This window comes from Gigantopelta aegis, chromosome 4 (assembly GCF_016097555.1).
Source record: "Gigantopelta aegis isolate Gae_Host chromosome 4, Gae_host_genome, whole genome shotgun sequence".
Taxonomy (NCBI): Eukaryota; Metazoa; Mollusca; class Gastropoda; order Neomphalida; family Peltospiridae; genus Gigantopelta; species Gigantopelta aegis.
The window spans coordinates 120304763-120331935 of NC_054702.1; the positions used below are offsets into that span (position 1 = coordinate 120304763).

A 27173-nucleotide genomic window follows, 5' to 3' on the forward strand; every position below is an offset into this window, starting at 1 on the left:
CACTGTCTGAAGATCTCCTTGCTATACTGGCCAAACGTTGAAGCATCTCCAACTGGAAGTGAATGCACCACTGTTGGGCCGTCAAATACTTTGACATCAAAGCTAGATGGAGCTTCCGGTGTTTTGGAGTACAAAAGATCCAGTAGGTTGGATTTGCAACTTGGTAATCGAAGTTTGCCATGGTCACTTAGAGATGGAGGCCATGGGTGGTTTTCGTACATAAAGAACTCTTCCAAGTTTGCACCAAGCACTTGACAGGAAATGAACAACTGGCTGAAGAGGCTATAGTCACTCTTAATGTCTTCCATTTGTTGTTTGGTCTTTGCTTTACTTTTAGCAGTGGGTTTTTATGTTGAATAAACTGTCTTTATTGTTATGTAATGTTATATTTATTACAAAACAAAGAAATCACGAATGAGTAATAAACTATTTAAATACAGGTATAAAACTAGTATCGCCACATAGATTGATCCTGAAATAATTGATATAAATAGTGGATATATGTAAGTCTTGTAACTCAAAACTTAGATGGAAAGAGTGTCTTTTTAAAATTTATAATTGCGTTGGCGGCCATCTTGAATATGGGCAAATATGATACTGGCCACCATAACTACTGTTACCACATAAAACCTTGATACTGAAATAGTAGGTATATACACTGGTTCTACCCTCTATGTCTTTTCGTTTCAAAGCTATGCTGAAATGAGTGATGTTTTATAATGGCTGTGGTGGCCATCTTGAATATGGGCAAGTATGATACTGGCCAACATAACTGTAGTATTACCACATAACACCTTTATGCTGAAATAGTAGGTATAGACACTGGTTCTACCTCTCTATGTCTTGTAATTTCAAAGCTATGTTGAAAAGGGTGATATTTTTATAATGGCGGTGGTGGCCATCTTGGAATATGGACATATATGATTTTAATCACTATAAAACCAGTAACACCAGTCAAGTAGTAGACATAGACAGTGGTTTCACTTCTTTAAGACCTTTAGTTTCAAAGTTAGAGTGAAAAGGGTTATTTCTGATAATTGTTGATGGTGGCCATCTTGAAAAATACTGTTCCGGGCACCTCATCGAATAATGTTTTTGTATGACCTAACTGACAAGTATACCAAATTTGGTGCTTTGGACCAGCGTGTCATGATTTCATAAAAATTTGGAGCTAAGCCACTCCACTATTATACTCAGTATAATTAATAATGTATACAATCCACTACATCTTATAATTGTATACTCAGTATAATTAATGATATATACAATCCACTATATCTAATAATTGTATACTCGGTATAATTAATGATATATACAATCCACTATATCTTATAATTGTATACTCGGTATAATTAATGATATATACTATCCACTATATCTTATAATTGTATACTCAGCATAATTAATGATATATACAATCCACTACATCTTATAATTGTATACTCAGCATAATTAATGATATATACAATCCACTATATCTACTATATCTTATAATTGTATACTCAGCATAATTAATGATATATACAATATACAATCCACTACATCTTATAATTGTATACTCGGTATAATGAATCATATATACAATCCACTATATCTACTATATCTTATAATTGTATACTCAGTATAATTAATGATATATACATTCCGCTATATCTTATAATTGTATACTCGGTATAATTAATGATATATACTATCCACTATATCTTATAATTGTATACTCAGCATAATTAATGATATATACAATCCACTACATCTTATAATTGTATACTCAGCATAATTAATGATATATACAATCCACTATATCTACTATATCTTATAATTGTATACTCAGCATAATTAATGATATATACAATATACAATCCACTACATCTTATAATTGTATACTCGGTATAATGAATCATATATACAATCCACTATATCTACTATATCTTATAATTGTATACTCAGTATAATTAATGATATATACATTCCGCTATATCTTATAATTGTATACTTACTGGATATTAAATGAGTTTCCATTTCGTATCATGTTTATGTCCTGAGTGAAATAATTTTCAGTTGTCACGAGCTTTAATGAGTAACAATGAAAATTATTTCACGAGGGACATAAACATGATACGAAATGGTAGAGAGTTTAATATCCTATTTATTACCCATAATCGATCTTAATTTGTATCACTCATCTCGTTTTGTTGACGTTCCTGTACTGTTGTAGTGCACTGCTTGGTGACGTCATCGTGTGACGTCAAAAGTGTTACGTCCCACTTGGCATTCTAGTGGGACGTATCACTTTGATATGTACCAAGATATTTGTAACCATATGGGTAATAATCAGTAGAATTAATTATATATATATAATCCATTATATTTAATATTTGTAACATGGTGTCACTCTTTTCAGCTGGTAAATATTGTTAATTGTGTGCACTTCTATAGAATTATGGACATTGTTAATTGTGTTCAGTTTGATGGAAATGATGGACATTGTTAATTGATTTCAGTTTGATGGAAATGGTGGACACTGTTAACTGAGTTTCAGTTGGATGGAAATGATGAACACTGTTAACTGAGTTTCAGGTTGATGGAAATGATGAACACTGTTAACTGAGTTTCAGTTGGATGGAAATGATGAACACTGTTAACTGAGTTTCAGCTTGATGGAAATGATGGACACTGTTAACTGAGTTTCATTTGGATGGAAATGATGGACATTGTTAACTGAGTTTTAGGTTGATGGAAATGATGGACACTGTTAACTGAGTTTCAGTTGGATGGAAATGATGAACACTGTTAACTGAGTTTCAGATTGATGGAAATGATGGACATTGTTAACTGAGTTTCAGTTGGATGGAAATGATGGACATTGTTAACTGAGTTTCAGGTTGATGGAAATGATGAACGCTGTTAACTGAGTTTCAGTTGGATGGAAATGATGAACACTGTTAACTGAGTTTCAGTTGGATGGAAATGATGAACACTGTTAACTGAGTTTCAGATTGATGGAAATGATGAACATTGTTAACTGAGTTTCAGTTGGATGGAAATGATGAACATTGTTAACTGAGTTTCAGTTGGATGGAAATGATGGACTCTACCTGATAACTGAGTTTCATGTTGATGGAAATGATGAACACTGTTAACTGAGTTTCAGGTTGATGGAAATGATGAACATTGTTAACTGAGTTTCAGTTGGATGGAAATGATTAACACTGTTAACTGAGTTTCAGGTTGATGGAAATGATGGACATTGTTAACTGAGTTTCAGTTGGATGGAAATGATGAACACTGTTAACTGAGTTTCAGTTGGATGGAAATGATGAACACTGTTAACTGAGTTTCAGTTGGATGGAAATGATGAACACTGTCAACTGAGTTTCAGATGGATGGAAATGATGGGACTCTACCTGATAACTGAGTTTCAGGTTGATGGAAATGATGGACATTGTTAATTGAGTTTCAGGTTGATGGAAATGATGGACACTGTTAACTGAGTTTCAGTTGGATGGAAATGATGAACATTGTTAACTGAGTTTCAGGTTGATGGAAATGATGAACATTGTTAACTGAGTTTCAGTTGGATGGAAATGATGGACATTGATAACTGAGTTTCAGTTTGATGGAAATGATGAACACTGTTAACTGAGTTTCAGGTTGATGGAAATCATGAACACTGTTAACTAAGTTTCAGTTGGATGGAAATGATGAACATTGTTAACTGAGTTTCAGTTGGATGGAAATGATGAACACTGTTAACTGAGTTTCAGCTTGATGGAAATGATGGACACTGTTAACTGAGTTTCATTTGGATGGAAATGATGGACATTGTTAACTGAGTTTTAGGTTGATGGAAATGATGGACACTGTTAACTGAGTTTCAGTTGGATGGAAATGATGAACACTGTTAACTGAGTTTCAGATTGATGGAAATGATGGACATTGTTAACTGAGTTTCAGTTGGATGGAAATGATGGACATTGTTAACTGAGTTTCAGGTTGATGGAAATGATGAACGCTGTTAACTGAGTTTCAGTTGGATGGAAATGATGAACACTGTTAACTGAGTTTCAGTTGGATGGAAATGATGAACACTGTTAACTGAGTTTCAGATTGATGGAAATGATGAACATTGTTAACTGAGTTTCAGTTGGATGGAAATGATGAACATTGTTAACTGAGTTTCAGTTGGATGGAAATGATGGACTCTACCTGATAACTGAGTTTCATGTTGATGGAAATGATGAACACTGTTAACTGAGTTTCAGGTTGATGGAAATGATGAACATTGTTAACTGAGTTTCAGTTGGATGGAAATGATTAACACTGTTAACTGAGTTTCAGGTTGATGGAAATGATGGACATTGTTAACTGAGTTTCAGTTGGATGGAAATGATGAACACTGTTAACTGAGTTTCAGTTGGATGGAAATGATGAACACTGTTAACTGAGTTTCAGTTGGATGGAAATGATGAACACTGTCAACTGAGTTTCAGATGGATGGAAATGATGGGACTCTACCTGATAACTGAGTTTCAGGTTGATGGAAATGATGGACATTGTTAATTGAGTTTCAGGTTGATGGAAATGATGGACACTGTTAACTGAGTTTCAGTTGGATGGAAATGATGAACATTGTTAACTGAGTTTCAGGTTGATGGAAATGATGAACATTGTTAACTGAGTTTCAGTTGGATGGAAATGATGGACATTGATAACTGAGTTTCAGTTTGATGGAAATGATGAACACTGTTAACTGAGTTTCAGGTTGATGGAAATCATGAACACTGTTAACTAAGTTTCAGTTGGATGGAAATGATGAACATTGTTAACTGAGTTTCAGTTGGATGGAAATGATGAACACTGTTAACTGAGTTTCAGGTTGATGGAAATGATGAACATTGTTAACTGAGTTTCAGGTTGATGGAAATGATGAACATTGTTAACTGAGTTTCAGTTGGATGGAAATGATGAACACTGTTAACTGAGTTTCAGGTTGATGGAAATGATGGACACTGTTAACTGAGTTTCAGGTTGATGGAAATGATGAACACTGTTAACTGAGTTTCAGGTTGATGGAAATGATGGACTCTACCTGATAACTGAGTTTCATGTTGATGGAAATGATGGACTCTACCTGATAACTGAGTTTCATGTTGATGGAAATGATGGACACTGTTAACTGAGTTTCAGGTTGATGGAAATGATGAACATTGTTAACTGAGTTTCAGTTGGATGGAAATGATGAACATTGTTAACTGAGTTTCAATTGGATGGAAATGATGAGCACTGTTAACTGAGTTTCAGTTTGATGGAAATGATGAACATTGTTAACTGAGTTTCAGTTGGATGGAAATGATGAACATTGTTAACTGAGTTTCAGTTGGATGGAAATGATGAACACTTTTAACTGAGTTTCAGTTTGATGGAAATGATGAACATTGTTAACTGAGTTTCAGGTTGATGGAAATGATGAACATTGTTAACTGAGTTTCAGTTGGATGGAAATGATGGACATTGTTAATTGAGTTTAAGGTTGATGGAAATGATGGACACTGTTAACTGAGTTTCAGTTGGATGGAAATGATGAACATTGTTAACTGAGTTTCAGTTGGATGGAAATGATGAACACTGTTAACTGAGTTTCAGGTTGATGGAAATGATGAACATTGTTAACTGAGTTTCAGTTGGATGGAAATGATGAACATTGTTAACTGAGTTTCAGTTGGATGGAAATGATGAACACTGTTAACTGAGTTTCAGTTTGATGGAAATGATGAACATTGTTAACTGAGTTTCAGGTTGATGGAAATGATGAACATTGTTAACTGAGTTTCAGTTGGATGGAAATGATGAACATTGTTAACTGAGTTTCAGTTGGATGGAAATGATGAACACTGTTAACTGAGTTTCAGTTGGATGGAAATGATGGACATTGTTAACTGAGTTTCAGGTTGATGGAAATGATGGAAATGATGGACACTGTTAACTGAGTTTCAGTTGGATGGAAATGATGGACTCTACCTGATAACTGAGTTTCATGTTGATGGAAATGATGAACACTGTTAACTGAGTTTCAGGTTGATGGAAATGATGAACACTGTTAACTGAGTTTCAGTTGGATGGAAATGATGAACATTGTTAACTGAGTTTCAGTTGGATGGAAATGATGAACACTGTTAACTGAGTTTCAGTTTGATGGAAATGATGAACATTGTTAACTGAGTTTCAGGTTCATGGAAATGATGAACATTGTTAACTGAGTTTCAGTTGGATGGAAATGATGGACATTGTTAATTGAGTTTCAGTTGGATGGAAATGATGGACACTGTTAACTGAGTTTCAGGTTGATGGAAATGATGAACACTGTTAACTGAGTTTCAGGTTGATGGAAATGATGAACACTGTTAACTGAGTTTCAGTTGGATGGAAATGATGAACATTGTTAACTGAGTTTCAGTTGGATGGAAATGATGAACACTGTTAACTGAGTTTCAGTTTGATGGAAATGATGAACATTGTTAACTGAGTTTCAGGTTGATGGAAATGATGAACATTGTTAACTGAGTTTCAGTTGGATGGAAATGATGGACATTGTTAATTGAGTTTCAGGTTGATGGAAATGATGGACACTGTTAACTGAGTTTCAGTTGGATGGAAATGATGGACTCTACCTGATAACTGAGTTTCATGTTGATGGAAATGATGAACACTGTTAACTGAGTTTCAGGTTGATGGAAATGATGAACATTGTTAACTGAGTTTCAGTTGGATGGAAATGATTAACACTGTTAACTGAGTTTCAGGTTGATGGAAATGATGGACATTGTTAACTGAGTTTCAGTTGGATGGAAATGATGAACACTGTTAACTGAGTTTCAGTTGGATGGAAATGATGAACACTGTTAACTGAGTTTCAGTTGGATGGAAATGATGAACACTGTCAACTGAGTTTCAGATGGATGGAAATGATGGGACTCTACCTGATAACTGAGTTTCAGGTTGATGGAAATGATGGACATTGTTAATTGAGTTTCAGGTTGATGGAAATGATGGACACTGTTAACTGAGTTTCAGTTGGATGGAAATGATGAACATTGTTAACTGAGTTTCAGGTTGATGGAAATGATGAACATTGTTAACTGAGTTTCAGTTGGATGGAAATGATGGACATTGATAACTGAGTTTCAGTTTGATGGAAATGATGAACACTGTTAACTGAGTTTCAGGTTGATGGAAATGATGAACACTGTTAACTAAGTTTCAGTTGGATGGAAATGATGAACATTGTTAACTGAGTTTCAGTTGGATGGAAATGATGAACACTGTTAACTGAGTTTCAGGTTGATGGAAATGATGAACATTGTTAACTGAGTTTCAGGTTGATGGAAATGATGAACATTGTTAACTGAGTTTCAGTTGGATGGAAATGATGAACACTGTTAACTGAGTTTCAGGTTGATGGAAATGATGGACACTGTTAACTGAGTTTCAGGTTGATGGAAATGATGAACACTGTTAACTGAGTTTCAGGTTGATGGAAATGATGGACTCTACCTGATAACTGAGTTTCATGTTGATGGAAATGATGGACTCTACCTGATAACTGAGTTTCATGTTGATGGAAATGATGGACACTGTTAACTGAGTTTCAGTTGGATGGAAATGATGAACACTGTTAACTGAGTTTCAGGTTGATGGAAATGATGAACATTGTTAACTGAGTTTCAGTTGGATGGAAATGATGAACATTGTTAACTGAGTTTCAATTGGATGGAAATGATGAGCACTGTTAACTGAGTTTCAGTTTGATGGAAATGATGAACATTGTTAACTGAGTTTCAGTTGGATGGAAATGATGAACATTGTTAACTGAGTTTCAGTTGGATGGAAATGATGAACACTGTTAACTGAGTTTCAGTTTGATGGAAATGATGAACATTGTTAACTGAGTTTCAGGTTGATGGAAATGATGAACATTGTTAACTGAGTTTCAGTTGGATGGAAATGATGGACATTGTTAATTGAGTTTAAGGTTGATGGAAATGATGGACACTGTTAACTGAGTTTCAGTTGGATGGAAATGATGAACATTGTTAACTGAGTTTCAGTTGGATGGAAATGATGAACACTGTTAACTGAGTTTCAGGTTGATGGAAATGATGAACATTGTTAACTGAGTTTCAGTTGGATGGAAATGATGAACATTGTTAACTGAGTTTCAGTTGGATGGAAATGATGAACACTGTTAACTGAGTTTCAGTTTGATGGAAATGATGAACATTGTTAACTGAGTTTCAGGTTGATGGAAATGATGAACATTGTTAACTGAGTTTCAGTTGGATGGAAATGATGAACATTGTTAACTGAGTTTCAGTTGGATGGAAATGATGAACACTGTTAACTGAGTTTCAGTTGGATGGAAATGATGGACATTGTTAACTGAGTTTCAGGTTGATGGAAATGATGGAAATGATGGACACTGTTAACTGAGTTTCAGTTGGATGGAAATGATGGACTCTACCTGATAACTGAGTTTCATGTTGATGGAAATGATGAACACTGTTAACTGAGTTTCAGGTTGATGGAAATGATGAACACTGTTAACTGAGTTTCAGTTGGATGGAAATGATGAACATTGTTAACTGAGTTTCAGTTGGATGGAAATGATGAACACTGTTAACTGAGTTTCAGTTTGATGGAAATGATGAACATTGTTAACTGAGTTTCAGGTTGATGGAAATGATGAACATTGTTAACTGAGTTTCAGTTGGATGGAAATGATGGACATTGTTAATGAGTTTCAGGTTGATGGAAATGATGGACACTGTTAACTGAGTTTCAGGTTGATGGAAATGATGAACACTGTTAACTGAGTTTCAGGTTGATGGAAATGATGAACACTGTTAACTGAGTTTCAGTTGGATGGAAATGATGAACATTGTTAACTGAGTTTCAGTTGGATGGAAATGATGAACACTGTTAACTGAGTTTCAGTTTTATGGAAATGATGAACATTGTTAACTGAGTTTCAGGTTGATGGAAATGATGAACATTGTTAACTGAGTTTCAGTTGGATGGAAATGATGGACATTGTTAATTGAGTTTAAGGTTGATGGAAATGATGGACACTGTTAACTGAGTTTCAGTTGGATGGAAATGATGAACATTGTTAACTGAGTTTCAGTTGGATGGAAATGATGACACTGTTAACTGAGTTTCAGGTTGATGGAAATGATGAACATTGTTAACTGAGTTTCAGTTGGATGGAAATGATGAACATTGTTAACTGAGTTTCAGTTGGATGGAAATGATGAACACTGTTAACTGAGTTTCAGTTTGATGGAAATGATGAACATTGTTAACTGAGTTTCAGGTTGATGGAAATGATGAACATTGTTAACTGAGTTTCAGTTGGATGGAAATGATGAACATTGTTAACTGAGTTTCAGTTGGATGGAAATGATGAACACTGTTAACTGAGTTTCAGTTGGATGGAAATGATGGACATTGTTAACTGAGTTTCAGGTTGATGGAAATGATGGAAATGATGGACACTGTTAACTGAGTTTCAGTTGGATGGAAATGATGGACTCTACCTGATAACTGAGTTTCATGTTGATGGAAATGATGAACACTGTTAACTGAGTTTCAGGTTGATGGAAATGATGAACACTGTTAACTGAGTTTCAGTTGGATGGAAATGATGAACATTGTTAACTGAGTTTCAGTTGGATGGAAATGATGAACACTGTTAACTGAGTTTCAGTTTGATGGAAATGATGAACATTGTTAACTGAGTTTCAGGTTCATGGAAATGATGAACATTGTTAACTGAGTTTCAGTTGGATGGAAATGATGGACATTGTTAATTGAGTTTCAGTTGGATGGAAATGATGGACACTGTTAACTGAGTTTCAGGTTGATGGAAATGATGAACACTGTTAACTGAGTTTCAGGTTGATGGAAATGATGAACACTGTTAACTGAGTTTCAGTTGGATGGAAATGATGAACATTGTTAACTGAGTTTCAGTTGGATGGAAATGATGAACACTGTTAACTGAGTTTCAGTTTGATGGAAATGATGAACATTGTTAACTGAGTTTCAGGTTGATGGAAATGATGAACATTGTTAACTGAGTTTCAGTTGGATGGAAATGATGGACATTGTTAATTGAGTTTCAGGTTGATGGAAATGATGGACACTGTTAACTGAGTTTCAGTTGGATGGAAATGATGGACTCTACCTGATAACTGAGTTTCATGTTGATGGAAATGATGAACACTGTTAACTGAGTTTCAGGTTGATGGAAATGATGAACATTGTTAACTGAGTTTCAGTTGGATGGAAATGATTAACACTGTTAACTGAGTTTCAGGTTGATGGAAATGATGGACATTAACTGAGTTTCAGTTGGATGGAAATGATGAACACTGTTAACTGAGTTTCAGTTGGATGGAAATGATGAACACTGTTAACTGAGTTTCAGTTGGATGGAAATGATGAACACTGTCAACTGAGTTTCAGATGGATGGAAATGATGGGACTCTACCTGATAACTGAGTTTCAGGTTGATGGAAATGATGGACATTGTTAATTGAGTTTCAGGTTGATGGAAATGATGGACACTGTTAACTGAGTTTCAGTTGGATGGAAATGATGAACATTGTTAACTGAGTTTCAGGTTGATGGAAATGATGAACATTGTTAACTGAGTTTCAGTTGGATGGAAATGATGGACATTGATAACTGAGTTTCAGTTTGATGGAAATGATGAACACTGTTAACTGAGTTTCAGGTTGATGGAAATGATGAACACTGTTAACTAAGTTTCAGTTGGATGGAAATGATGAACATTGTTAACTGAGTTTCAGTTGGATGGAAATGATGAACACTGTTAACTGAGTTTCAGGTTGATGGAAATGATGAACATTGTTAACTGAGTTTCAGGTTGATGGAAATGATGAACATTGTTAACTGAGTTTCAGTTGGATGGAAATGATGAACACTGTTAACTGAGTTTCAGGTTGATGGAAATGATGGACACTGTTAACTGAGTTTCAGGTTGATGGAAATGATGAACACTGTTAACTGAGTTTCAGGTTGATGGAAATGATGGACTCTACCTGATAACTGAGTTTCATGTTGATGGAAATGATGGACTCTACCTGATAACTGAGTTTCATGTTGATGGAAATGATGGACACTGTTAACTGAGTTTCAGTTGGATGGAAATGATGAACACTGTTAACTGAGTTTCAGGTTGATGGAAATGATGAACATTGTTAACTGAGTTTCAGTTGGATGGAAATGATGAACATTGTTAACTGAGTTTCAATTGGATGGAAATGATGAGCACTGTTAACTGAGTTTCAGTTTGATGGAAATGATGAACATTGTTAACTGAGTTTCAGTTGGATGGAAATGATGAACATTGTTAACTGAGTTTCAGTTGGATGGAAATGATGAACACTGTTAACTGAGTTTCAGTTTGATGGAAATGATGAACATTGTTAACTGAGTTTCAGGTTGATGGAAATGATGAACATTGTTAACTGAGTTTCAGTTGGATGGAAATGATGGACATTGTTAATTGAGTTTAAGGTTGATGGAAATGATGGACACTGTTAACTGAGTTTCAGTTGGATGGAAATGATGAACATTGTTAACTGAGTTTCAGTTGGATGGAAATGATGAACACTGTTAACTGAGTTTCAGGTTGATGGAAATGATGAACATTGTTAACTGAGTTTCAGTTGGATGGAAATGATGAACATTGTTAACTGAGTTTCAGTTGGATGGAAATGATGAACACTGTTAACTGAGTTTCAGTTTGATGGAAATGATGAACATTGTTAACTGAGTTTCAGGTTGATGGAAATGATGAACATTGTTAACTGAGTTTCAGTTGGATGGAAATGATGAACATTGTTAACTGAGTTTCAGTTGGATGGAAATGATGAACACTGTTAACTGAGTTTCAGTTGGATGGAAATGATGGACATTGTTAACTGAGTTTCAGGTTGATGGAAATGATGGAAATGATGGACACTGTTAACTGAGTTTCAGTTGGATGGAAATGATGGACTCTACCTGATAACTGAGTTTCATGTTGATGGAAATGATGAACACTGTTAACTGAGTTTCAGGTTGATGGAAATGATGAACACTGTTAACTGAGTTTCAGTTGGATGGAAATGATGAACATTGTTAACTGAGTTTCAGTTGGATGGAAATGATGAACACTGTTAACTGAGTTTCAGTTTGATGGAAATGATGAACATTGTTAACTGAGTTTCAGGTTGATGGAAATGATGAACATTGTTAACTGAGTTTCAGTTGGATGGAAATGATGGACATTGTTAATTGAGTTTCAGGTTGATGGAAATGATGGACACTGTTAACTGAGTTTCAGGTTGATGGAAATGATGAACACTGTTAACTGAGTTTCAGGTTGATGGAAATGATGAACACTGTTAACTGAGTTTCAGTTGGATGGAAATGATGAACATTGTTAACTGAGTTTCAGTTGGATGGAAATGATGAACACTGTTAACTGAGTTTCAGTTTTATGGAAATGATGAACATTGTTAACTGAGTTTCAGGTTGATGGAAATGATGAACATTGTTAACTGAGTTTCAGTTGGATGGAAATGATGGACATTGTTAATTGAGTTTCAGGTTGATGGAAATGATGGACACTGTTAACTGAGTTTCAGGTTGATGGAAATGATGGACATTGTTAACTGAGTTTCAGGTTGATGGAAATGATGGACATTGTTAATTGAGTTTCAGGTTGATGGAAATGATGGACATTGTTAACTGAGTTTCAGTTGGATGGAAATGATGAACATTGTTAACTGAGTTTCAGTTGGATGGAAATGATGGACATTGTTAACTGAGTTTCAGGTTGATGGAAATGATGAACACTGTTAACTGAGTTTCAGGTTGATGGAAATAATGGACATTGTTAACTGAGTTTCAGGTTGATGGAAATGATGAACATTGTTAACTGAGTTTCAGTTTGATGGAAATGATGGACATTGATAACTGAGTTTCAGTTTGATGGAAATGATGAACACTGTTAACTGAGTTTCAGGTTGATAGAAATGATGAACACTGTTAACTGAGTTTCAGGTTGATGGAAATGATGGACACTGTTAACTGAGTTTCAGGTTGATGGAAATGATGGACTCTACCTGATAACTGAGTTTCATGTTGATGGAAATGATGGACATTGTTAACTGAGTTTCAGGTTGATGGAAATGATGGAAATGATGGACACTGTTAACTGAGTTTCAGTTGGATGGAAATGATGGACTCTACCTGATAACTGAGTTTCATGTTGATGGAAATGATGAACACTGTTAACTGAGTTTCAGGTTGATGGAAATGATGAACACTGTTAACTGAGTTTCAGTTGGATGGAAATGATGAACATTGTTAACTGAGTTTCAGTTGGATGGAAATGATGAACACTGTTAACTGAGTTTCAGTTTGATGGAAATGATGAACATTGTTAACTGAGTTTCAGGTTGATGGAAATGATGAACATTGTTAACTGAGTTTCAGTTGGATGGAAATGATGGACATTGTTAATTGAGTTTCAGGTTGATGGAAATGATGGACACTGTTAACTGAGTTTCAGGTTGATGGAAATGATGAACACTGTTAACTGAGTTTCAGGTTGATGGAAATGATGAACACTGTTAACTGAGTTTCAGTTGGATGGAAATGATGAACATTGTTAACTGAGTTTCAGTTGGATGGAAATGATGAACACTGTTAACTGAGTTTCAGTTTGATGGAAATGATGAACATTGTTAACTGAGTTTCAGGTTGATGGAAATGATGAACATTGTTAACTGAGTTTCAGTTGGATGGAAATGATGGACATTGTTAATTGAGTTTCAGGTTGATGGAAATGATGGACACTGTTAACTGAGTTTCAGGTTGATGGAAATGATGGACATTGTTAACTGAGTTTCAGGTTGATGGAAATGATGGACATTGTTAATTGAGTTTCAGGTTGATGGAAATGATGGACATTGTTAACTGAGTTTCAGTTGGATGGAAATGATGAACATTGTTAACTGAGTTTCAGTTGGATGGAAATGATGGACATTGTTAACTGAGTTTCAGGTTGATGGAAATGATGAACACTGTTAACTGAGTTTCAGGTTGATGGAAATAATGGACATTGTTAACTGAGTTTCAGGTTGATGGAAATGATGAACATTGTTAACTGAGTTTCAGTTGGATGGAAATGATGGACATTGATAACTGAGTTTCAGTTTGATGGAAATGATGAACACTGTTAACTGAGTTTCAGGTTGATAGAAATGATGAACACTGTTAACTGAGTTTCAGGTTGATGGAAATGATGGACACTGTTAACTGAGTTTCAGGTTGATGGAAATGATGGACTCTACCTGATAACTGAGTTTCATGTTGATGGAAATGATGGACACTGTTAACTGAGTTTCATGTTATTAATTATTTTTCAGTCTGGGTCCCGCCTGCTGGCTGTGGGACTACCTGCGTCGCAGTGGACAAGGAGGATACTTCCTGCCTCTAAGTGGCGGCATCGACAGTTCTAGTTCTGCCTGCATCGTGGCATCCATGTGTCACCTGGTGGTTGATGCCTGCTGGTCTGGAGGTAACTGTCACCACATGCAGAGCAACATTCAGTTAGCAGTGTGTAGTACTAGCAATAAAACTCATTACAGATGTTTCGATTGTGTACTATTAGAGAAGATACCCATATTTGACCAAAAATAAGCTCAGGAGGCCAAACCAACTCACTATAAGCTTAGCATGGGGGGGGGGGGGGGGCTTATTCCCAGACAAGGTGTCAGTTTTGTTTACAAAAAAAAAAAAAAAAAAAAAAAACCTTCATTACTACATCTTAAATAATTAATAAAAAAACAAACATTTTTATTACTATTATCTAGTTATCAGAAAAATACAAAAAATTAATAGTTTTACATCCTATGCGAGAATTACACATATGTACTTTCCATAGCTGTTTATTTACATCATCCAACAAAAATTAGCAACAGACTGCCATATATATGCTTCTTTCTGACACTGACAGTAGTTTATACACGTCTGTTTCTTACACTGGCATTAGTTATACATCTGTTTCTGACACTGGCATTAGTTATACAACTGTTTCTGACACTGGCATTAGTTATACATCTGTTTCTGACACTGGCATTAGTTATATAACTGTTTCTGACACTGGCATTAGTTATACAACTGTTTCTGACACTGACATTAGTTATACAACTGTTTCTGACACTGGCATTAGCTATACATCTGTTTCTGACACTGGCATTAGTTATACAACTGTTTCTGACACTGGCATTAGTTATACAACTGTTTCTGACACTGGCATTAGTTATACAACTGTTTCTGACACTGACATTAGTTTATACATGTTTGTTTCTGACACTGGCATCAGTTATACATGCTTGTTTCTAACACTGGCATTAGTTATACATGCTTGTTACTGACACTGTCATCAGTTATACATGCTTGTTTCTGACACTGGCATTAGTTATACATGCTTGTTACTGACACTCATTAGTTATACATGCTTGTTTCTGACACTGTATACATGTTTGTTACCGACACTGGCATCAGTAATACATGTTTGTTACTGACACTGTCATCAGTTATACATGTTTGTTACTGACACTGGCATCAGTTATACATATTTGTTACTGACACTGTCATCAGTTATAAATACATGCTTGTTTCTAACACTGGCATCAGTTATACATGTTTGTTACTGACACTGGCATCAGTTATACATATTTGTTACTGACACTGGCATTAGTTATACATGCTTGTTTCTGACACTGTCATTAGTTATACATGCTTGTTTCTGACACTGTCATTAGTTATACATGCTTGTTACTGACACTGCCATCAGTAATACATGCTTGTTACTGACACTGGCATCAGTTATACATGCTTGTTACTGACACTGCCATCAGTTATACATGCTTGTTACTGACACTGGCATCAGTTATACATGCTTGTTTCAAACACTGTCATCAGTTATACATGTTTGTTTCTAACACTGTCATTAGTTATACATGCTTGTTTCTGACACTGTCATTAGTTATACATGCGTGTTTCTGACACTGTCATTAGTTATACATGCTTGTTTCTGACACTGTCATCAGTTATACATGCTTGTTTCTGACACTGTCATCAGTTATACATGCTTGTTACTGACACTGGCATCAATTATACATGCTTGTTACTGACACTGTCATCAGTTATACATGCTTGTTACTGACACTGCCATCAGTTATATATGCTTGTTTCTAACACTGTCATCAGTTATACATGCTTGTTACTGACACTGTCATCAGTTATACATGCTTGTTTCTGACACTGGCATCAGTTATACATGCTTGTTTCTGACACTGTCATCAGTTATACATGCTTGTTACTGACACTGGCATCAATTATACATGTTTGTTACTGACACTGTCATCAGTTATACATGCTTGTTACTGACACTGCCATCAGTTATATATGCTTGTTTCTGACACTGGCATCAGTTATACATGCTTGTTTCTAACACTGTCATCAGTTATGGAACGTGGTAACTTCGGACTTTGGTAACTTCGGCCTGGTAACTTCGGCCCCGAGTAATCTCGGCCCCAGGTAATCTCGGACCCCATTGTCGGCCTCTGTATTAACGAAAACAAGTTATATCTGGGTTTTACGTAAACGAAAGTTTGTTGTTAAACAACCTGATATTATTATTTTAAGAAGTGTTTGTTATTTAATTAAACATTATTATATATTCATTGTACATTTTTATGTATATATTTTGTTTATTAACTTTTAAACATTTATTCTGCTCATACCCCGTTCCCTTCTAACTGGACGTTCATCGTTACTAATTACCAATCAAATGACTATTAGAATAATGTTCACAAGGAGAGGCCACATACATAATGCTGTTCAAAGCAACCTCAGCCGATGGAGCGGCACCAACATCAATGTAATAATAGCCGATTAATCAATTCTGAAAACAAGGCCTGCAAAAACACAGATCTTACTCAATGAAATCTTCTCAATTGAACATGGCCTCGCGTCAATTATATATTATATACCTTAACTTTTATACGGGTGCATATACATGTACCAATATCCATAAACATGGCACAGGCTGCTCTTGACGTTCCAGATCCATGTTTATCATGTTATAATACTCTTCGTCCACGACAAGAAGTTATCCAATGTGACGAATGTCATCTATGGCAACACCGTACATGTAATACGGGTATCTCGCGGCAGGTTTACCGTCAAGCTGTTAGAGAAAGTGTTGATATCCAATGGACATGCGATACCTGTCAGGCGCGATCTGATGATTCCATGGTGAGTGTATATACCTATATAATATTTCTGTCGCTTTTACTTTTCTCTTGAAACATCTTATAGATGTCGATTTTTAAATATATATATTGGTAACTCATTTCTTTTTCACATGATACTCATATACTTTAATGGCTGAAAGTAAAACTGATTTACAATTATGTATAAATACTCTTCATGCCTACTACATACGTTGGAAACTTCAAGTTAATATCGAGAAAACTAAGATTATGGTGTTTCGTAAAGGAGGAAGACTGTCTAAAGATATACATTTTAAATATGGAGATTGTCTACATAACCATATTTTAAGGTTAGGACTGAGGAAAAACAGTTTTTGATATACATGTAGGTACTTTATTATTTTGTATGTATCAAATATTTATGTGTATTTTTCCTCTCTTTTTCAGTTAACAAATGGACACGGCAGCTTGCCAATCACAGAACCACCGACACCGCCAAGATCTCCAACGTCACTCATGGGGTCCTCTCACTCTTCTCCTCTATCGAATCACCCCAGTATCAACGACTCGTTAGTGTTTGATCCAACCCTCTCAGACCAAGATGATATACATGTACCTGACCCATTGCCACCAAGTTACCACGAAACATCTTTAATGGATCCAGCTCCATTAGATGTATCAGTAGCCAATGTAGAGGTCAGTTACAAACATCAGTTCGCAGTAAAGACAAACTGTTTGACAATCAGGGCTATTCATATACAGTGAAGAAACAAAACCGCACCTCAACCACATGGCGCTGCTCGGTCCGCAATAAGATTACGTATTGTTATGCTACAGTTCGTCAGTTTGGAGGAGAGTTTAGACCATGTCTTCGGGAACATGTTCACCCGCCACAGCCAGGCGCAGACATTGCGGCTTCCATTGCTTGCACTGCCAAGGTTGAGGCCACGGATAACCCGTTCAAGTCAGCAGGGTCCATAGTTGAACACCTTCTTCGTGACTACCTACCTGATACTGATCCATGTCCTGCGCTTCAACATATTAATTACATTGTCAGAAACGCTAACAACCATCGGCAAAAACGCAGACCCAAGGATCCTGAAGATTTGGGTTTCATATTAAAGTATGATCACATACCAAATGGCTTCATACGAAAAGATATCGCCATTGATAACGCGCGACATCTTATGTTCGCCACTGACGAACAACTGCAAATTTTAGGAAACGCCAAGACTTGGTATATGGATGCCACTTTCAAACTTATTAGGAGCTGGTACCAGGATGCGAACCCTGTACCTGTCATCCATGTAAGACCAACGTTTGCTTAGGCACTGCGCCATCGAAACCAGTAGAAAAATGTCATCGGAATTCCTCTTCACTAAGACAATGGGGTCCGAGATTACCTGGGGCCGAGATTACTCGGGGCCGAAGTTACCAGGCCGAAGTTACCAAAGTCCGAAGTTACCCCTATTCATCAGTTATACATGCTTGTTTCTAACACTGTCATCAGTTATACATGCTTGTTTCTAACACTGGCATCAGTTATACATGTTTGTTTCTAACACTGTCATCAGTTATCAGGGTTTATATAAAATATAAACCAGTTTTATACAAGCATGATGCATGGCCAACTGCTTGCTACACCTATGGTCAGTACAAGCCCAGTTACATGTATTCACATGTATATCTATAGACAAGCCCATGTACACTGTTACTAGTGCTAGAGATAAAAATAGACTGCTAGGAGCTGCAGGTAACCCAGCTGGGTGCTCATCCAGAGATAGAGGTCAAGTATGCATGCTTGTAAGCTTACAGTGCAAGTTCATTGGCTAATCCAGTCACATGATCTTCTGGTCCCTGGGAGCTAGTGCCAGGCTCTTGTTGTTGCATTGTTCTTGTAGCTACTGTAGATCAAGACATTCACAACTCTCTGATTACAGTATTTTTTTAATTCTGAGAACTTTAAAATTTCAAAATCTTGCCAATTTTAACATGGATAGGGCAATCAAAAGAACGCGTTCTAGACCCAAAAAACCCTATGATTGGTGCAATCCTGAAAACTGGACTACTGGACATTTAAAAAATTAATTGGAAAAGCTAGGAATTAGAATACCAGTTGGACTTTCAAAAATTACATTGAGGAAACTCTTCCAGCAGAACCGAAACAAAGAGTGTAATGTGACAGGACACCAGAAGATGATGTTGAAAGAAGTATTCCAACATAGATAGATTCTCAACAGGAGATGGAATGTGTTCCAGTACATGAAGATACTATACCACCATGTACACAGAAAGAGCCTGAGAGAAGTGTGCTTCAGCCAAGTGACTTGAACAACATGGCAGCACCTCTGATTTTACAGACAATGTTGTCACTTCAACAGCAGATTCAACAGTTACAAACAGCTGTAAAAGGCAGAACACCAGAAGCAGCAAGTGGATCAGCTCTCGTGGCTGGGAATCATAACTTGCAGTCAGCGCTGAACAGTCTGGCAGAAAGTGGAACAAACAAAACATATGGGGTTCCCCCGGACCTCTTGCCACATATGGACATAGTATCACCAAGCCTGAGGAGGCTGATTATCGAAGGTAAGGATGTAAACTTATCTATGCTGTTAATTCCGGGATACCAGTTGGAAAGCCCCAAAACAGGAAACTTACACAATAGAATAGCTGATCGACGATTATCCGATACTCTGTCCCTTTCAGAATTTCTCACTGCATTCGGAAAATATAAACGAATCATGTGTGATGCCTTTCCCCAACGCCAAAAGGAAATGGATTTGTATGAAGGTATCATAATTAACATACACAATAGCCATGGGAATGCATTCTATGACTACCATAAACTTTTTTCGGCTAAATGTGCTGAAGCCTTGAGACAAAATAATACAAAAGTAGACTGGTCACTGATGGACATGAGATTGTATGGGTTGGTAACAGCAGGAAGAAGGGCAAGAACCTGTGAACTTTGCTCTAGTGTAACGCATGCTACCAATCAGTGTGACAGACTAAATTCTGGCGTTCAATACAGTAGCTACATGGGCATGAATAGGAACAGCAAATTCAACAAAGAGGGTAGAGACAAACAAGGTAGAACAAGGATTTCAGTGAATGGGAAAGAAGTGTGCAATAACTTTAATGAAGGGAAATGTACACGTCATGAATGCCCATTTCCACACATGTGTTCAAAATGTAAGGTGACAAAAGCTACCCACAGTGCAGCCACTTGTCTAGCAAAGTCAGATTGACTGCCATCTGTTTCAAGCCCTATCAATGTTGACAGATTGCAGTATGAGTTGCAACATCATCCCAACAAAGAATTTGTTACACAACTGTGCAATGGCTGTAAACATGGATTTGACACATTAGTTTCTCGCTTTCCTACGTGTGTATTAGAGTGTAAAAATCTTTTGACTGCCACACAACAACCAGATATTGTAAGTGACCTAATATCAAAAGAATGTAGTAAAGGTTTTCTTTTAGGTCCATTCGATTCTCCTCCATTCAATGTATTTCGGGTTAGTCCAATTGGAGTGGCTACTGGAAAGTACACAAATAAGAAAAGGCTAATTGTAGATCTGTCTGCTCCTCATGACAACCCGTTCCATATCAGCATTAATGAAACAATTGACAAAGAACTATGTTCACTTTCATATATGTTAAAGTAGATGATGCTATAAAAGTTATTCAAAACTTTGGAAGGAATTCTTTGCTATGCAAAACGGACATTAGTGATGCATTTAAATTACTTCCCATTAGAAAAGACCAGTGGCACCTATTTGGGATTAGATGGAAGGGCTTGTTTTACTTTTACCACAGGTTAGCATTTGGATGTCGTTCTAGTCCAGCTTTATTTGACAAACTATCACAGGCTATATGTTGGATTGCCAATAATAACTATGGAATAGAAGTAATATTTCATTTATTAGATGATTTTCTAACTATTGACAGACCAAACGGGGAAGGGGAGAGAACCATGGCACTACTGACCACAATATTTCATCGTCTTAATATTCCTCTAGCCAAACACAAGACAGAAGGTCCTGTTACTGTTCTTGAATATCTAGGAATAATACTGGATACAAACAAAATGGAAGCTCGTTTACCTCAGGAGAAAATTTGTAGAATTATGACATTTTTGGATACCATCGTAGGTAAACGTAGTTGTACTAAAAGAGAATTATTACAACTCTTAGGACATTTGAATTTTGCTTCAAGAATAATTTTGCCAGGAAGATCATTTGTGTCATATCTAATTGGGCTCTCGACTCAAGTTACTAAACTGCACCACCATGTACATTTAAATAAGGAATGTCAGAGGGATATCACCATGTGGAGAGAATTCTTAGAGCATTGGAATGGTATATCCATGTTTTATGCCCGTCACTGTACACAAGCCGTAGACATTGAGTTGTACACTGATGCATCTTCCACTTTAGGCTTTGGTGGATATTTTAAGGAAAAGTGGTTTTCATCAATGTGGACAGCTGAGTTAAAGACGGTGCTCGCAGGGAATAAAGCAGCATCCATGTCATTCATGGAACTCTATCCTATAGTGGTGGCAGTTATTCTCTGGGGCAAATTCTGGGAGAAAAAGAAAGTACTCTTTTATTCTGATAACATTGGAACAGTACATATCATCAATAAAGGCCGATCTAAATCACCAGTGATCATGCGACTGATGCGTAGACTTACTCTGTGTTCTATGCAAAACAATTTTTGTGTCTGTCTATGCAAAACATGTTCCCGGTAAACAGAATACCCTAGCTGATTTTTTGTCTCGTTCACAGATATCCAGATTCCTTCATACAGCACCCAGAGCAGAGAGACAACCACACCCATGCCCTCCACCCTCAGTGGTAATGTTACCCTAGGGGAAACTGTTCACATGTTGTGGGAGAACTCGGTAGCACCTAAAACCAGGGATGCATACAACACAGGTTTTGAAAGTTTCAAACGATTTCATCTGTTAAATGGTGTTACATGGAACCACACACTTATGCCACCGATATCAGAAGATATTTTAATTTATTATGTAGCACACTGCTTCACAAATCTAAAATTACAAATAAGCACAATAAAAATGTATCTCTGCGGCATTAGGTATCATTATATGTGGAAGGGACACAACCCTTTCTTAAAAGAAGGACTTCCGCTAGCACGTCTTACAGCAACATTACAGGCAGTAAAGAAATTACAGGGGAAACTATCTCAGTTAAGACTTCCGATCACAAGAAAAATACTGGAACAAATGTGTCAAGCATTAACTCCAACTTTGTTTGACAACTACACCTGTTCATTGTGTGCAGTGTTCACATTAGCTTTCTATGGGTTCTTGAGATGTGGGGAATTTACAACAGGAAATTCTTCTTTTGACCCTACAACTGACCTGTGTGTGGAAGATCTACAGTTTCATCATGAGAGCAGTAGTGTGTTGGTTAGTCTTAAGAGATCGAAAACAGACCCATGTAGAAAGGGGGTGACTGTGCAAGTGTTCCAAAACAAGGGAGGACCTGTCCTTATCAGGCCTTTAAAACTTATCACAAGGTGCGATCACTTTTACCATTCCATAACAGATCTACAGACCCACTGTTTATCACAACAACAGGAGAAGCTCTCTCTAGAAGGGTATTTTTGGGATATTTAAATGAGGTGTTCCAGTTCCTAGGAATAGATTCATCTGGATACAGTGGCCATTCTTTTCGGATTGGTGCGGCAACCTCGGCTGCTAAAGCCAGAGTGGAGGACCACTTGATCAAAACCTTAGGTCGATGGTCTTCTGACTGTTATCAACGATACATCAGAACTCCTGTTGATGTACTCAAACAGGCTCAATACTCCATGTCAAGGATATAGTCTTAGTGATTCAGGACTAGGTGGACCTACATACAGACTAAGCTGTAAGTCACACCAAATTACTCAAAACTGAACATTGCATTAAACTGACAATTTATAAAGCACAATGCACCGACTCTACATAACTGTTATAAAGTTATACATGTAGGTATGTCACATATTTCCTATAACTATAACTTGTGGGGAATTCAGCAGACATTTTCAATTTCTACTTCATTTGGGCATCTTTCGCCTCAAGTGGTCTGTATAAGATAACATAGATATTAATTCTATGGATAAATATGTAACTTCTTAAACATAGATATTTCACAAATAGTAATGCCCATAAAGCTCCCGCCAAATGGGCAGTAATTACAATGTACATGGATGCAGCCCATGAAGCTCCCGCTGAATGTGTTTGCAATGCATCCTCAGTTATCAGCCTTACTACTCGTACACTATACTGCTCAACAGGGAGTCAGTGAATTATCTGGTGTCATCAAGGACAATACCACCCCATGAAGCTCCCGCCTAATGGGTAGCTCCCTAAAGTCGACAGGGAGTCGGTTTTGTTCTTAACATCATAAAGGAGTTCACCACCCCATAAAGCTCCCGCCTAATGGGTAGCTCCCTGTCCTGGTATAATACAATAATTTGTTGCTGACACTGGCATCAGTTATACATGTTTGTTACTGACACTGGCATCAGTAATACATGTTTGTTACTGACACTGTCATCAGTTATACATGCTTGTTTCTGACACTGGCATCAGTTATACATGTTTGTTACTGACACTGGCATCAGTTATACATGCTTGTTTCTGACACTGGCATCAGTTATACATGCTTGTTTCTAACACTGGCATCAGTTATACATGCTTGTTTCTGACACTGGCATCAGTTATACATGCTTGTTTCTGACACTGGCATCAGTTATACATGTTTGTTACTGACACTGGCATCAGCTATACATGCTTGTTTCTGACACTGTCATTAGTTATACATGCTTGTTTCTAACACTGTCATCAGTTATACATGCTTGTTACTGACACTGGCATTAGTTATACATGCTTGTTACTGACACTGGCATTAGTTATAGATGCTTGTTACTGACACTGCCATCAGTTATACATGCTTGTTACTGACACTGGCATCAGTTATACATGCTTGTTACTGACACTGTCATGAGTGATACATGCTTGTTACTGACACTGGCATTAGTTATATATGCTTGTTACTGACACTGACATTAGTTATACATGCTTGTTTCTGACACTGACATTAGTTATACATGCTTGTTACTGACACTGACATTAGTTATACATGCTTGTTTCTGACACTGACATTAGTTATATATGCTTGTTACTGACACTGTCATCAGTTATACATGCTTGTTACTGACACTGACATTAGTTATATATGCTTGTTTCTGACACTGGCATTGGTTATACATGCTTGTTACTGACACTGTCATGAGTTATACATGCTTGTTACTGACACTGGCATTAGTTATATATGCTTGTTACTGACACTGTCATTACTTATACATGCTTGTTACTGACACTGACATTAGTTATACATGCTTGTTACTGACACTGACATTAGTTATACATGCTTGTTTCTGACACTGACATTAGTTATACATGCTTGTTACTGACACTGACATTAGTTATACATGCTTGTTTCTGACACTGACATTAGTTATATATGCTTGTTACTGACACTGTCATCAGTTATACATGCTTGTTACTGACACTGACATTAGTTATATATGCTTGTTTCTGACACTGGCATTGGTTATACATGCTTGTTACTGACACTGTCATGAGTTATACATGCTTGTTACTGACACTGGCATTAGTTATATATGCTTGTTACTGACACTGTCATTACTTATACATGCTTGTTACTGACACTGACATTAGTTATACATGCTTGTTACTGACACTGACATTAGTTATACATGCTTGTTTCTGACACTGACATTAGTTATACATGCTTGTTACTGACACTGACATTAGTTATACATGCTTGTTTCTGACACTGTCATCAGTTATACATGTTTGTTACTGACACTGGCATCAGTAATACATGTTTGTTACTGACACTGTCATCAGTTATACATGCTTGTTTCTGACACTGGCATCAGTTATACATGTTTGTTACTGACACTGGCATCAGTTATACATGCTTGTTTCTGACACTGGCATCAGTTATACATGCTTGTTTCTAACACTGGCATCAGTTATACATGCTTGTTTCTGACACTGGCATCAGTTATACATGCTTGTTTCTGACACTGGCATCAGTTATACATGTTTGTTACTGACACTGGCATCAGCTATACATGCTTGTTTCTGACACTGTCATTAGTTATACATGCTTGTTTCTAACACTGGCATCAGCTATACATGCTTGTTTCTGACACTGGCATTAGTTATACATGCTTGTTACTGACACTGTCATCAGTTATACATGCTTGTTACTGACACTGGCATTAGTTATACATGCTTGTTACTGACACTGGCATTAGTTATAGATGCTTGTTACTGACACTGCCATCAGTTATACATGCTTGTTACTGACACTGGCATCAGTTATACATGCTTGTTACTGACACTGTCATGAGTGATACATGCTTGTTACTGACACTGGCATTAGTTATATATGCTTGTTACTGACACTGACATTAGTTATACATGCTTGTTTCTGACACTGACATTAGTTATATATGCTTGTTACTGACACTGTCATCAGTTATACATGCTTGTTACTGACACTGACATTAGTTATATATGCTTGTTTCTGACACTGGCATTGGTTATACATGCTTGTTACTGACACTGTCATGAGTTATACATGCTTGTTACTGACACTGGCATTAGTTATATATGCTTGTTACTGACACTGTCATTACTTATACATGCTTGTTACTGACACTGACATTAGTTATACATGCTTGTTACTGACACTGACATTAGTTATACATGCTTGTTTCTGACACTGACATTAGTTATACATGCTTGTTACTGACACTGACATTAGTTATACATGCTTGTTTCTGACACTGACATTAGTTATACATGCTTGTTACTGACACTGACATTAGTTATACATGCTTGTTTCTGACACTGACATTAGTTATATATGCTTGTTACTGACACTGTCATCAGTTATACATGCTTGTTACTGACACTGACATTAGTTATATATGCTTGTTTCTGACACTGGCATTGGTTATACATGCTTGTTACTGACACTGTCATGAGTTATACATGCTTGTTACTGACACTGGCATTAGTTATATATGCTTGTTACTGACACTGTCATTACTTATACATGCTTGTTACTGACACTGACATTAGTTATACATGCTTGTTACTGACACTGACATTAGTTATACATGCTTGTTTCTGACACTGACATTAGTTATACATGCTTGTTACTGACACTGACATTAGTTATACATGCTTGTTTCTGACACTGACATTAGTTATATATGCTTGTTACTGACACTGACATTAGTTATACATGCTTGTTACTGACACTGTCATCAGTTATACATGCTTGTTACTGACACTGGCATCAGTTATACATGTTTGTTTCTAACACTCACATCAGTTATACATGTTTGTTACTGACACTAACATCAGTTATACATGCCTGTTTCTAACACTGACATCAGTTATACATGCTTGTTTCTGACACTGGCATCAGATATACATGCTTGTTTCTGACACTGTAATCAGTTATACATGCTTGTTACTGACACTGGCACCAGTTATACATGCTTGTTTCTAACACTGGCATCAGTTATACATGCTTGTTACTGACACTGGCATCAGTAACACATGCTTGTTACTGACACTGGCATCAGTTATACATGCTTGTTTCTAACACTGGCATCAGTTATACATGTTTGTTTCTAACAATCCCATCAGTTATACATGCTTGTTTCTAACACTGCCATTAGTTTAAC

At 36.6% G+C, this 27173-nt stretch overlaps 1 protein-coding gene across 1 annotated transcript in view; it reads left to right on the top strand.

Annotated features, from left to right (window-relative positions):
- The window catches only part of LOC121370241 (glutamine-dependent NAD(+) synthetase-like), a 159887-nt gene that overhangs the window by 11997 nt on the left and 120717 nt on the right, over positions 1 to 27173 (top strand). The window contains exon 3 of the mRNA XM_041495365.1: positions 14505 to 14656. Coding sequence (XP_041351299.1) covers positions 14505 to 14656 — 152 coding nt within the window. The remainder of the gene's footprint in view (positions 1 to 14504; positions 14657 to 27173) is intronic.